This window comes from Anolis carolinensis, chromosome 2, assembly GCF_035594765.1.
Source record: "Anolis carolinensis isolate JA03-04 chromosome 2, rAnoCar3.1.pri, whole genome shotgun sequence".
NCBI classification, from domain to species: domain Eukaryota; kingdom Metazoa; phylum Chordata; class Lepidosauria; order Squamata; family Dactyloidae; genus Anolis; species Anolis carolinensis.
The window spans coordinates 139,338,215-139,352,023 of NC_085842.1; the positions used below are offsets into that span (position 1 = coordinate 139,338,215).

General features: G+C 44.8%; 1 protein-coding gene across 1 annotated transcript; it reads left to right on the top strand.

Annotated features, from left to right (window-relative positions):
• The first annotated feature begins 984 nt into the window (after positions 1-984).
• Positions 985-9,826, top strand: LOC100558396 (urotensin-2 receptor-like). The gene has a single exon (XM_062970664.1). The coding sequence runs from the start codon at positions 1,364-1,366 to the stop codon at positions 2,450-2,452; it is 1,089 nt and encodes a 362-aa protein (XP_062826734.1). The 5' UTR covers positions 985-1,363; the 3' UTR covers positions 2,453-9,826.
• The last annotated feature ends 3,983 nt before the right edge of the window (positions 9,827-13,809 follow it).

The window sequence follows — 13,809 nt, forward strand, 5'->3', positions numbered from 1 at the left end:
CCTTCCCATTCTATGGGTGATAGTGAATGGACAGTACATGTGCACTCACATGATGGATTAAAGACGGAACAACTCTGATGTTGCAGCGTTTCCCCACCCCACCCCCCAAGTCTGTTTAAGGGCAAATGTGTGCAGTTCACAGAAGTGCTTCAGTGATAGTAAGTTTTCTAAATGCAGATTGACTCTCCCTTTTCTGGAAAACCAAAATACTTCCATCTGGGCGTCTGAGGTTGCCACACCGATCTTTGCTTTCTGATGGCTCAGTCTACACAAACTTCATGCCCAAAACATTGTGTCTGAAATTACCATGAAGCAAAGTGTATATGAAGCAAATGGACTTTGTGTCTAGACTTGGGTCCCATATCCAAAGGATCTCAGGGTGCAAATAAGTATAGAATCAAGGATCAGCACTTTATATGTTTTTCAATCTGTTTTATTGTTTTGTGTGTTTTAATTGTTTTCTAGTTTTGATAGTAACGTTTTTACTGTTATGACTATATGTGGCATTGATTTTTTGCCAGGGTTTGTAAGCTGCCTTGAGTCCCCTGTGGGGTGAGAAAGGTGGGGTCAAAGGGAATGAAATAAATAAAATAAATAAATCCCTTGTAGATTGACACTTTACCTTTCCTTGGTCCTTACCCTTCTCTGCCAAAGAGTGCTGGTGCCTCACCAAACTAGAACTCCCAGCATTCCGCAGCATTGATCTAAGTTTAAAGTGGTGCCAACATGCCCTAATGCCACAGAGTATGCACTTTCATGACTTCCCCCAATTCAAATAAATTCGATATCGGAAACGCTTCTGGCGCCAAGCATTTCAGAAAGAGAAGACTTAAGGAGTATTAGTCTTGTTTTATGTAGCTGGATGAGGCAAGGGGGGCATGCTATGGACAACCGTGTAAAGTTGAAAATTAATAGATGCAGCGAAGAGAAGGGGAGAGAGTGCCACTCCTCCTCCTCCTCCGCTTGTGCTTCCGAGGAAGCGTGCTTTGGATGACACCCTCTTCAGACTTGCTAGCGCCCTGTGCTCACGCCGAACTGAGAAGAAGTGCCTTCCCTTCCACGGGGTTCCAAGGGAGGGAGGAGGCAGCGAGTGAGTCCCAGGACGCTTCCCCAAAGTCGAACCCTCTCTCCTCACTCTTCTCTGCTGCCTCCACGAGGCTCCTGGTCTTCCGGTGCCCTGGGAATGGGAGAAAGACCGCGCGCGCGCCTCGTGCGGGAAGCCCGCCTGCGATTGGCTGAGCTGCTCTCCCCGCCGCCACTTGGAAGCCCTTTGCGCCCCTTTGGAGCCCGCGTGCAGGTGCTCTGGAAGTAGGACCGAGCGCGCGCGCGCCCGCGATTGGCTGGACGGGAGTGTGCGCCGGGCATGGAGCGCAACCTGAGCGCCAAAGCGAGCGCCAACGGGACCTCCGAGGAGGAGGAGGATTCGGCGGCGGAGGCGACCTTGGCGTGGGCTTTCGGCTTGGTGCTGTCGCTGCTCTACGTGGCCGGCGTCTCGGGCAACGCGTACACCTTGGCGCTGCTGTGGCGCTCGGGCCGGCGCTGCTGCTGCTGCCCGTCCGCCTTCTCCTCGGCTTCCTCCCGCGGGGCCCCCTTGGCGCCCTCAATCGCCAGCCTGGCGCTGGCCGACCTGCTCTACCTGGGCTCCATCCCCTTCATCGTGGGCACCTCGCTGGCGCGCGACTGGCCCTTCGGGGCGCTGGGCTGCCGCCTCCTGCTCAGCCTGGACCTGCTCACCATGCACGCCAGCATCTTCACCCTCACCCTCATGTGCGCCCAGAGGTACCGCGCCGTGGCCAGGCCCCTGGCCGCCCGGGGGTGCGCGGGGGCCCCAAGGGCCCAGGGGGCGCTGGCCATTGGCGCCTGGGCCCTCTCGCTGCTCCTGGCGCTGCCCATGATGCTGATGGTGAGCCTGGGCCGGAGCCCCGACGGGAAGCGCCTCTGCGCCCCCACCTGGAGCCCCCGCGCTTACCGGCTCTACCTCAGCCTGCTCTTCGGCACCAGCATCGTGGGGCCCGGGCTGGCCATCGGAGCCCTCTACACCCGCCTGGCCCTGGCCTACCTGGCCTCGCTGAGGCGCCCCCCGCGCAAGCAGGAGCCCCGCCGCTCCCCACGCCGCAAGGTCCTGCTCTTGCTCCTCAGCATCGTGCTTCTCTTCTGGGCCTGCTTCTTGCCCTTCTGGCTCTGGCAGCTTGTGCCCCTCTACCATGGGCCGCCGAGCCTGGCCCGCCCCACCCGGAAGGCCATCCACTACCTGGTCACCTGCCTCACCTACAGCAATAGCTGCATCAACCCCTTCCTCTACACTTTGCTCACCCGCAACTACCAGGAGGACCTCCGCAGCCAGCGCAGCGCCCGCTACCGCTTCACCTCCTCCTGCCACAACTTGGGAGCAGCCCAAAGGCAGCCTGGGGAAGAGGGTCTGGCCATGGCCACACTGCACCACCTCAAGTGAACGGCCTCCCACCTAGCCTTGCTTCTCTGCACTCTACCTCCAGGTGGACCTGGCCCAGGTAAGGGTGAGTTAGGGATCTTTCATTGAGAAAGGCAATTTGAGGAGAAACACTTCTGCAAACTCAGCCTGCTTTGGAGTGTTGTGTGGTTTTGGGTCTGTATGGCTGTGTTCTAGCAGCATTTTCTCCTGGCATTTCCCCTGCATCTGTGGCTGGCATCTTCAGAGGACTTGTTGTACTCCATGGCAGGAAGCACTTCTGTACTTAACCACCACACTCCAGTCCAAGTTAAATCAACACATCATTTCAGCAGGGACATGAGAGAAACCTCCCACAAGGATGGTAAAAACATCAAAAAACATTTGGGCGTCTCCTGGGCAACGTCCTTGCAGACGGCCAATTCTCTCACTCCAGAAGCAACTCAAGTTGCTCCTGACACGAAAAAAAAAATCAGTTCATTGAAGATTATATAAAAAGCAATTCAGCAAAAATAGTAAAAGCATCAAAGTCTAACTGTCTGAAATAGTTCATAAGCTTCAAGGTACAAAAGTAGTTTCAAAAACCCAAAACAACAGGGTATCTAGCACAGGAATGTAAAAGAACCAGGATACAGAAGGCAGCACGAAATCTAATATAAAAATCCAGGAATAATCACTCAAGCTTGGAAGCAGGAAACATGAACGAACAAATACATGAAACTAGAATTCCCTTGGCAGGCATAACTAGGACTTGGCAAAAAATGTTGCATCAAGCTCCCAACGTTGACCAGACTGCTAGAAAATCCCTCTAGTGTTTTTAATATAGCCATGAAATCATGCTGTCTTCCCTGAATACCTGATAATTGCTTTTTCTCTAACAAGCGCTGTGACCTTTGCCAAGTCTGTGAAGTTTATGAAAACTAAGTCTCCTATCTATCAGTTCATTAGCCTCTCCACCTGGAATTTCATCCTCTGAACTCGCTTCCCTAGAGAAAGACTTCTCTGGGCCCCTCTCTGGAAAGTGGCCTTCACCTTCACTAACAGCAGGAGATTCTAGGCATGAAAGCCTTGGACAATACATTCAGCCTGCTTTGTGTATTTGACTTGGTTGGGATTCATGTAGACTAATGTATAAGTCTAGGAATGTTCGTTCAAAAATCCAACCCCAAAAACCTGCGTTGACTTCTTCACAGGTCACTGTAAGTACTGTATCCTAAATCTTACAAGAAATGAAGGAACCATCCCCTTCTGTGAATGAAATGGCAAAAGGCAAGAGCTTTATCAATCCCAGGAGAACCTTAAAAAAGCACAACCCCCTCTATTTTCACCAACATGGTGTCACTTCTGGCCTTTTTGAATGTCAGGGCAGGAAAATCCTTGAGGCATTGTTAGTTCTTTCTCCTCTCCACAGAACAACTCTCAACTTACCTACAGGTCATATCAAAATCCATAATTTTGACCCCCAAACCCTGTCATTGACATATACATAAGATTAACTTATATATGAGTATATGGTATCTGAAGTCCTCATAAGTTTGTTAGGCAGAGAAAAACTTACAATATTTGCCCAGTCAATAGTCAGATTTACTATATTTCTTCAGTTCTAAGAGACTTTTTTTTCTATATAGACATCTCCAAATTGCCTGAAGAAGGGTTGGAGCATTGTTCTTCTCAGAACTGTGGCAAAAACATTTTGCTGCAGAAAAACTATTTGTGGAGCTGAGTCATAATACTTCCTTATAAATTTTCTTTTTTTAAAAAAGAAAGTGATTTCGCTATACAGATGATTACATAGGAAATCCTGAAGCTAGTTTGAGGCCAGGATGCAAGTACACAAATCACAGAGCACAGATGCTCATTAAGGGGGCATTAATCTGCATACTTTTTGTGGGAGTTTGTTGTCTGGCTGACACAATTTAAAGCTAGCTTCAAACTGCATTAAATGATGAGTCTCTCTTTTAAAGAGAAAATCTAGAAGTGAAAGTAACAGCTCATTGAGCTACTTCAAATATTTGTGTTTTGTTTGATTCTCTACTATTAAGGAAGGTTTTTAGTTAACTTCATGTGTGTGGTAGTGGGCGGGGAGAGTATTCCTAACAGCAAAAATCATATAAACATTGTTGTAATTATTTTATTTCCATTGATAAGCTGTTTTCTTCAGTGAATTCAGGGAGGGGTTGTCAGCCTTCTGTATCCACAGATACAGCATCCATAGATTCAACCAATCACAGCGCTAAATAAGAGGAATCATTCCAAAGAGCAATATTCGATTTTTTCATTTTAAATATGAACACCATTTTACTATGACATTGTATATCTAGATCCGTGTCAGTCTGGTTTCAGGCCTGGCTATGTAACAGAGACAGCTTTGGTTGCTTTGGTGGATGACCAGGGGGAGTGTGTCTGTTGGTTCTCCTGGACCTCTCAGCGGCTTTTGACACCATTGACCATGGTATCCTTCTGGGTTGTCTCGCTAGGATGGGATAGATAGGCACTGTCTTGCAGTGGCTTTAGTCCTTGGAGGGCTGTACCCAGAAGGTGGTGTTGGGGAACTCCTGTTCGAACCCCCAGCCCTTGTCCTGTCGGGTTCCTCAGGATTCCATTTTGTCCCCCATGCTATTCAACATATACATGCAACTGCTGGTAGAGGTTATCCGGAGTTCTAGAGTTCGGTGTCACCTATATGCAGATGACATCCAACTCTACTACTCCTTTCCACCTAACACCAAGGAAGCTGTCCTGACTCTAAACCAGTGCCTGCCATAAGTAATGGACTGGATGAGGGCAAACCAACTGAAACAATCCAGGCAAGTCAGAAGGCAGACCAGGGAATAGGGATTCAGCCTGTGCTGGATGGGGTTACACTCCCCCTGAAGACACAAGTCCACAGTTTGGGGATCTTCCTGGACTAAGCGCTGATCCAGGAGGGCCTTTACATAATTAAAACTTGTGCGTCAACTGTGCCCATTCCTTGAGAGATCAGATCTGGCCACAATGGTACATACCTTAGTTACATCCCATCTGGATTACTGCAACACGCTCTACGTTAGGCTCCCTCTGAAGAGTGTTTGGAATCCTCAGCTGATCCAATGAGCTGTAACCAGGTTGATCACTGAGGTGGGTTACAGGAAGCAGAAAACCCCCCTGTTGCAGCAGCTCCATTGACTGCCAGTCTGTTTCCGGGCACAATTCAAAGTCCTGGTTATGACATTTAAGGCCCTAGAAAGTACAGGTCCAGGATATTTGGCCAACCGCATCCCCTTGTACGAACCTGCCCGGGCCCCGGGATCTTCAGGGGAGGCCCTTCTCTCAGTCCCACCTCCGTCTCAAGCTTTGGTTGGCGGGAATTAGAGAGCAGGATTTCTTTCTCGGTGGCTGCCCCTCAAGTCTGGAATTCCCCACCCAGGGAAGCCAGAATGGATTTTAACTGAATTTTTTTAGTGCTGTTTGTGTTTAATTTTGTTTTAATGTTTGTACACTTGTATATTAGTATTGTATATTAGTATTGAATACCAATGCTTTTCTGTCAAGCCACTTTGAGTCCTCTTTGGGGAAATAAAGCAGGGTATAAATAATAATAATAATAATAATAATAATAATAATAATAATAATAATAATAATAGGAGGAGGAGGAGGACTTGAGCATGGATTAATTTTGGGATCCACAGGAGGGCCCTAAATTCAAGCCCAGCAGGTACCAAGAACTCATTGTATACTCTAGAGCAGTGGTTCCCAACATTTGGGCCTCCAGGTGTTTTGGACTTCAGCTCCCACAGTTCCTAACAGCTGGTAAGCTGTCTGGGATTTCTGGGAGTTGAAGTCCAAAACACCTGGAGGCCCAAAGGCTGGGAACCACTGCTCTAGAATTAGAAGTAACATTGTCCTCCGGATGTTGGACTGTAACTGTCAGTATTCATCATTACATATGCTGACTAGGGCCTGCTGAAAATTGCAACCTAACTACTTCTGGAGGGCCACATTATTTCCATGTCCAGCTATATCCATTGCTCCATTGTTCTAGTATAGATGTGGCTTTCCAGTTGTCTTTAGACTGCAAGTCCCAACAGCCTTAACAGACATAGTCAAGAGTTGTGGATTCAGAGTAGCAGTCCAACACCTGGAGAAATGCATGTTTCCAACCCTATAGTGATCAGCTATGCTTATTTCAATGGGACTTCCTTCTGAGTAGTTATGTAAAGACACCCTATGCCACATGTTTGCTGGAGTTGTCTCAAACTCAATTTTCCTGTCATCAATTCACTGTTGAAACCAGTGGTTATAACAACTACAGCCAGATGAAGAATGTAACCCTTATTATTATTAGCATCTTTACTTACACCCCACCCTTTTCTCTCTAGTTTTAAATATGCACATATGTATAGACCATTGGTTGTGTATCCAATTCTGCATGTACCAGAGGGGTCTTTCAATGATAAGTGTGGAAATTAGGTGAACAGAGTACATTCTCATCTTTAATCAGATGTGCCCAGGTCAAAGCTATGTGAAAATGTGGTGAAATCATGGAGCTGAGTTGATGGACTTTAGTGTCATCACCACAGCTCAGCATACTTTGGCTATATGATTTGTCACCATCACAAAGCCCCTTAGGGCATTAAAAACAGCTTTGTGAGAGGTAACACTGATGGTGATAATGGCAATGGATACAAGGTTTCTGAAACAGGCTTAATGAGACAGACTCGTTCTTGGTGGCACCTCCCTGAAGTAATTTGAAATCATTCTGTCATAATGATCCCACTTTCCTTCAGAGCTGAGATAGCAACCAATTTCCACTACAGATACGTCCTAAATATATTCTGGAGAATTATGTGTGTAATAAGAAAGCAACTCATCAATGTATGTCTTTCTGAGGCAGAAACTATTTTTTTTAAAAAATATTCCTGCATTTCTAATGCAGCCATATTCACTTTCTTGCTTATTACTTCAGTAGCATTGTACTGAGTGGCTTTATTGGGAGATAATGGAAAATGGCTTCCTGTTCTTTGCCCTAATTCATTGCTAACGAAAGCTCAGAGTAGGCTTGCCACTTCCAGCGCGCCCCATGCCCTACTCTTATTGAACTGATTAAGATTTTGTTCCCCTGGTGGAAGGCTGCTGTGGTCAAATAATCTGCTCTCCTGCTGATCTTGTTATACTGAAAGGTATAGCAGTGGGAGGCTAGTCATAAGGCAGCAGAGCTAGCTGTGAGCTTTGATATTTTCCATTGTAAAGTATTGAGGGTTTGTGGCATCCCACTGAGGCTACATCTTTCTTCTGTGTTCAGTAAAGCTGACCTACCTGGCAAGTAATTTTCAAAGTGGCCAGATGAGAAATCTGTTCATGGAAACACTCCCCCAGAGTAGGACAGATCCTTATGGTATTTCATTTAGAGATATTTATTAGAGCCATTACAGGAAGTGGCTACAAAGAGATGTCTTGGCATGGCCTGCTTTTTGACATTGGGAGCTCTGCTGAAGAGGCACGTTAGATAATCAGGGCCACTACAAGGCAACACAATGGTGTGGCTCTCCAGATGGTGCTAGACTGCAACTCCCATAGCCCAAGCCAGAATCGCTAATGGTGAGGGATTGTGAGATTTGCAGTTCAGTAATATTTGCAGGACTGCTTATTCCTCCTACTCATGAAACAATGTTCATGAGTAGGAGTTCACTTGGAGCTGTAAATTAGTCTACAAAACTGATGCTACAATTTCTTTCAGTTAGTATCAAAAGTATTAAAAGATCTCTTTGCATACTGATATTATAGATTAATCCAGCCATGCCTTTAAATTCATGTTCATATAGATAAGGGGAAATGTGAGTGTTAATGCTAATTATCTTGCATAAGATCATATGCTTTTTGATTGATGTGTATCATCAGAGATCTTCTGCCACTGAAGTCATGTGTGTATGGAAAAGAGATACAAGTGCCGTCTTTACACATGTCCATTGTTCTACTTTTACGGTTTGCACGACACAGATATATTTAGCAATCCCTACAGTGACAAATCTAGTAAATACTTTGCAGAGAAAATTTCTTGGATTTGTTGACTTTGGCCCCTTCCACACAGCTGAATAAAATCCCACATTATCTGCTTTGAACTGGAATATATGGCAGTGTGGACTCAGATAACCCAGTTTAAAGCAGATATTGAGGGAATTTCTGCCTTGATATTCTGGGTTATATGGCTGTGTGGAAGGGTCCTTAGACCTTAAAGGCAGAATCAGAGGAGTCAATGCGTCATGGATTTTCCCATTTTTGATGGATGAGTTTCAGGTTTTTTCAGCATGCTGGGGGTTTTATTTTATTTTATTTTTTTTGCAATATAGTTTTTACTTATTTCTTAAGAATGAGGATACATAGAAAGTGGGGGAACAAAATAGATAGTGAAGAATAGTGAGAAAGAAGAGAAAGTGAAGAAGAGGCAAAGAGAAGAAGAAAAAAGGATTTGTGCTTTGACTTCCCATCTATGCTTCGAAGACTTTTCTTTCGTCTTCTCTGACATTTTCTTTCATTTATTCTAACCTCCATCTTATTTGTTTGTTTTTATATGCAAGACAGATCTATCATGAAGTTCATTCTTCTTTCTCTCAAGAAATTTATGACCTTTGTCCAATCTGTTTTATTCTTCCCTGTTGTTGACAACTTTCTTAGAGAGGTGAGGCCAGCTGCTTCTCTGTTACACCCATAGCCATCCTGGCTAACTAAAACTGCCAGAAGAGTACTGGCCTATTGGGTGGCAGAGGGCCCTTCCACACAGCCATATAACCCAGAATATTAAGGCAGAAAATCCCACAATAACTGGTTTGAACTGGGTTATCTGAGTCCACACTGCCATATATTCCAGTTCAAAGGAGATAATGTGGAATTTTATTCAGCTGTGTGGAAGGGGCCAGAGATTGTTAATAGTTCTTGCAAATAATGTTATCTTCCAATCTCTCTGAAAGAAACAGTTGTATGATCTTTGTTGACAAAAACCTTAAATGCAACCCACCTTAGGTAATATCAGCACAGTTTCTAATCCCCCTTTCTAAGTAAGGTCCTAGAATGTGTAATGGCATCACAGTGCCAAGTTTTCTTGAATGAAAAGCTTACCTGGACCCCATTTCAGTCTGGATTGAGGAAAGATTAATAGATGAACTACACTAGGAGGTGGTCCTCCTTGATCTTTCAGTGACATTTGATATCACTGACCATAGTATTCTTCTAAGTTGTCCTGCAGATATGGGGCTTGAGGGCATTGTCTTGCAGCAGTTCTAGTCTTTCTTGGCTAAATGTTTTGAGAGGATGGTGTTGGGGAACTGTGATTGCACATGAATCAGTATTGTCCCTTGTTTTTAATGTCTATATGAAGCCACAAGGAGAGGTCATCCAGAGCTTTTGGGTTTGGTATTTTCGATGTCCCAACACCGCGTGAAGTTAGGTTAGTGGGTACACATTACAGGGATTTCTTTCAATCGGGCATGGGTAAACTTATTTATTTATATCTCACCTCATCTCTCCGTGGAGACTCAGGGACACTAACAAACATAGAAAGGAAAACATTCAATGCCATCAGTAACGGAAAACCTGATTTTAATGGGAATTTTTTATCTATGCTTTTTAATGTGGTTTAAATGGTGAAGGTGGACAGGAGTGAGCTTCTTCTGGTTGGCTGTGAGTCACCATGGTAACGAAGCTGCTTCTGTAGAAATGTAACTATTTGGAGAGGCTAGTAAGAAAGGGGCGGAGCTAGCTGATGGAAAAAAGGAGGGAACATTTTAAGAGTTAGTTGTGTTGTGTACAGGTTCTATCGAGGGAAGCTAGAAGAAAGACTTCTGTGTGTTCAGTTTAGTTTCCAGCCTGTGTGCTAGAAGGAAGATATATGTGTTTAAGCGTATTGCTGCATTGAAGTATAAAAGACTGGTTTAGGTCCTGGTTCTCAGCTGGGCAAAGCTGAGTGAAGAGAAAAGAAACTGGAGAGACAAAGTTTCAGTTGAATTATTGATGTTAAAGAGTGAAATATATTATCTATTACAGTAGAGTCTCACTTATCCAACATAAACGGGTTTGCAGAACGTTGGATAAGCAAATATGTTGGCTAATAAGAAGGGATTAAGGAAAAGCCTATTAAAAATCAAATTAGATTATGATTTTACAAATTAAGCACCAAAACATCATGTTATACAACAAATTTGACAGAAAAAGTAGTTCAATATGCAGTAATGCTATGTAGTAATTACTGTATTTACAAATTTAGCACCAAAATATCACAATGTATTGAAAACATTGACTACAAAAATGCGTTGGATAATCCAGAACGTTGGATAAGTGAGACTCAATTGTATATACAAGTGAAACTGAAGAAAGACAACTTTGTAACAAGCTACGCTTATTGTGCTAAAGAACCTATAAATAAACATTTCTTTGTTTTTAATAAAGACAGCGTCTTTGAGTGGTCAACTGCACTACATAGAGTCAGTGAGTATTCGTCCCTCACTCTTCCCTCAGCGTCACATCACCTCATATGTGTGCACGCACACACTCATGTGTTTATTGCTGACAGTGGCTGGGATCATGAAATAAGGATAACCCCCTGTCCTAGTGGGAATTTAATTTAATGCTGGCAAAGGTGGGATATTGAGAGAAATATTTCCTCAGCCTAATTGTGAAGAGCGGCTTTTACACCATCAGAGTGCATACCTAAATTAATACAACATATAAAACATTGTAGCATTCAAAAATATAAATAGGCCATAATAAAACAATAAAAGACAATTACACATTAAACAATACAAAAAAAAAGAGTTAAAAGCCATGTCCGTATGTACCGTTCCTTGTTTCTTAGGACAAAGTTTAACCATTTTCCTCTCCGTATGCTTGAGTGCATAGGAAAGTTTTTAATTGCTTTTTGAAGAAAGGTGTGATGAAATCCTAATTATAATAGATATTTTGTTTAAGCTTGTTGATGTTGGTATATGGTAGGCTTGCTCAAATAATTCGTTTTCCCCGTTACCCGTTATTAATTCGTTATTTTCGTTTGTTTTGAAGCTATATACGGCATTGGTTGTCCACACGTCTGGATATCGCGGTTTCGAACCGCGATTGGCCGTTTTCCGTTATGGCGCCTTTTTTTTCGTTTTTAAAAAAAGCTTTTGCAAATCACCCAAACTTGTTTAAGTGCACTGGGGGCAACCTAGCGTGTTGTTTGCACCTTGTGGCCAATCAGAGAGCACGTTAAACCAGGGGGAGGGGCTGGTAGGACGTCCTGAATGAAAAGAGCGTGCACTCAGCCTCGTGGCTCATTCGCACCGGGATTCTGAAGAGGGTGGAAGGGAGTTTCTGGGCAGGCAGGCAGGCAGGCAGGCAGGAAACATTGCTGCGTCACAGCCTCCTTGGCTGTTTTTGAGCTAGAGCTGAGCTAGGCTAAGGCTACAGAAGACCGGGAGAAAAGTTTGGGTGGGTGAGTTTGGGAGGTGTGGGGAAACTGTTGGGTGTTGCTTTTATATTTTTTTGCAAAGGGCCTGTGGGTGTTTTTTTCCTCACGAGATTGGGGTTTTCAATTTTCCCACACGGCCAGCAATTTTTCTGCTGCGCCATTTTTTCTGTTGCGGGCGGGGTGGGCATTCTTCTTTCTTTTTTAAACGCTAAAGGGTTTTTAGAAACAAGGGAGCCTGGTGATTTGGCCCTTGCCTCATGCAGGGCTGTTTTCTCCGTGCCAGGGTCGCTTTCTGTGAATAAAAAGCCAACTTTGGCAAAAAGAATTGCACCTCCCATTGTCCTTTTGAGAACTAAAACTCCTTCTTGGGAAACAAGGGACCCACTTTTGCCCTTTCACTGCTCAAAAAAGGCAATTTCTCTGTGCCAGGGTCGCTTTCTGTGAATCCAAAGCCAACTTTGGCAAAAAGAATTGCACCTCCCATTGTCCTTGGGAGAACTAAAACTCCTTCTTGGGAAACAAGGGACCCACTTTTGCCCTTTCACTGCTCAAAAAAGGCAATTTCTCCGTGCCAGGGTCGCTTTCTGTGAATCCAAAGCCAACTTTGGCAAAAAGAATTGCACCTCCCATTGTCCTTGGGAGAACTAAAACTCCTTCTTGGGAAACAAGGGACCCACTTTTGCCCTTTCACTGCTCAAAAAAGGCAATTTCTCCGTGCCAGGGTCGCTTTCTGTGAATCCAAAGCCAACTTTGGCAAAAAGAATTGCACCTCCCATTGTCCTTGGGAGAACTAAAACTCCTTCTTGGGAAACAAGGGACCCACTTTTGCCCTTTCACTGCTACAAAAAGGCAATTTGTCCGTGCCAGGGTCGCTTTCTGTGAATCCAAAGCCAACTTTGGCAAAAAGAATTGCACCTCCCATGGTCCTTGGGAGAACAAAAAGTCCTTCTTGGGAAACAAGGGACCCACTTTTGCCCTTTCACTGCTCAAAAAAGGCAATTTCTCTGTGCCAGGGTCGCTTTCTGTGAATCCAAAGCCACCTTTGGCAAAAAGAATTGCACCTCCCATTGTCCTTGGGAGCACTAAAACTCCTTCTTGGGAAACAAGGGACCCACTTTTGCCCTTTCACTGCTCAAAAAAGGCAATTTCTCCGTGCCAGGGTCGCTTTCTGTGAATCCAAAGCCAACTTTGGCAAAAAGAATTGCACCTCCCATTGTCCTTGGGAGAACTAAAACTCCTTCTTGGGAAACAAGGGACCCACTTTTGCCCTTTCACTGCTCAAAAAAGGCAATTTGTCCCTGCCAGGGTCGCTTTCTGTGAATCAAAAGCCAACTTTGGCAAAAAGAATTGCACCTCCCATTGTCCTTTGGAGAACTAAAACTCCTTCTTGGGAAACAAGGGACCCACTTTTGCCCTTTCACTGCTCAAAAAAGGCAATTTCTCCGTGCCAGGGTCGCTTTCTGTGAATCCAAAGCCACCTTTGGCAAAAAGAATTGCACCTCCCATTGTTCTTGGGAGCACTAAAACTCCTTCTTGGGAAACAAGGGACCCACTTTTGCCCTTTCACTGCTCAAAAAAGGCAATTTCTCCGTGCCAGGGTCGCTTTCTGTGAATCCAAAGCCAACTTTGGCAAAAAGAATTGCACCTCCCATTGTCCTTGGGAGAACTAAAACTCCTTCTTGGGAAACAAGGGACCCACTTTTGCCCTTTCACTGCTCAAAAAAGGCAATTTGTCCCTGCCAGGGTCGCTTTCTGTGAATCCAAAGCCACCTTTGGCAAAAAGGATTGCACCTCCCATGGTCCTTGGGAGCACTAAAACTCCTTCTTGGGAAACAAGGGACCCACTTTTGCCCTTTCACTGCTCAAAAAAGGCAATTTGTCCGTGCCAGGGTCGCTTTCTGTGAATCCAAAGCCAACTTTGGCAAAAAGGATTGCACCTCCCATGGTCCTTGGGAGCACTAAAACT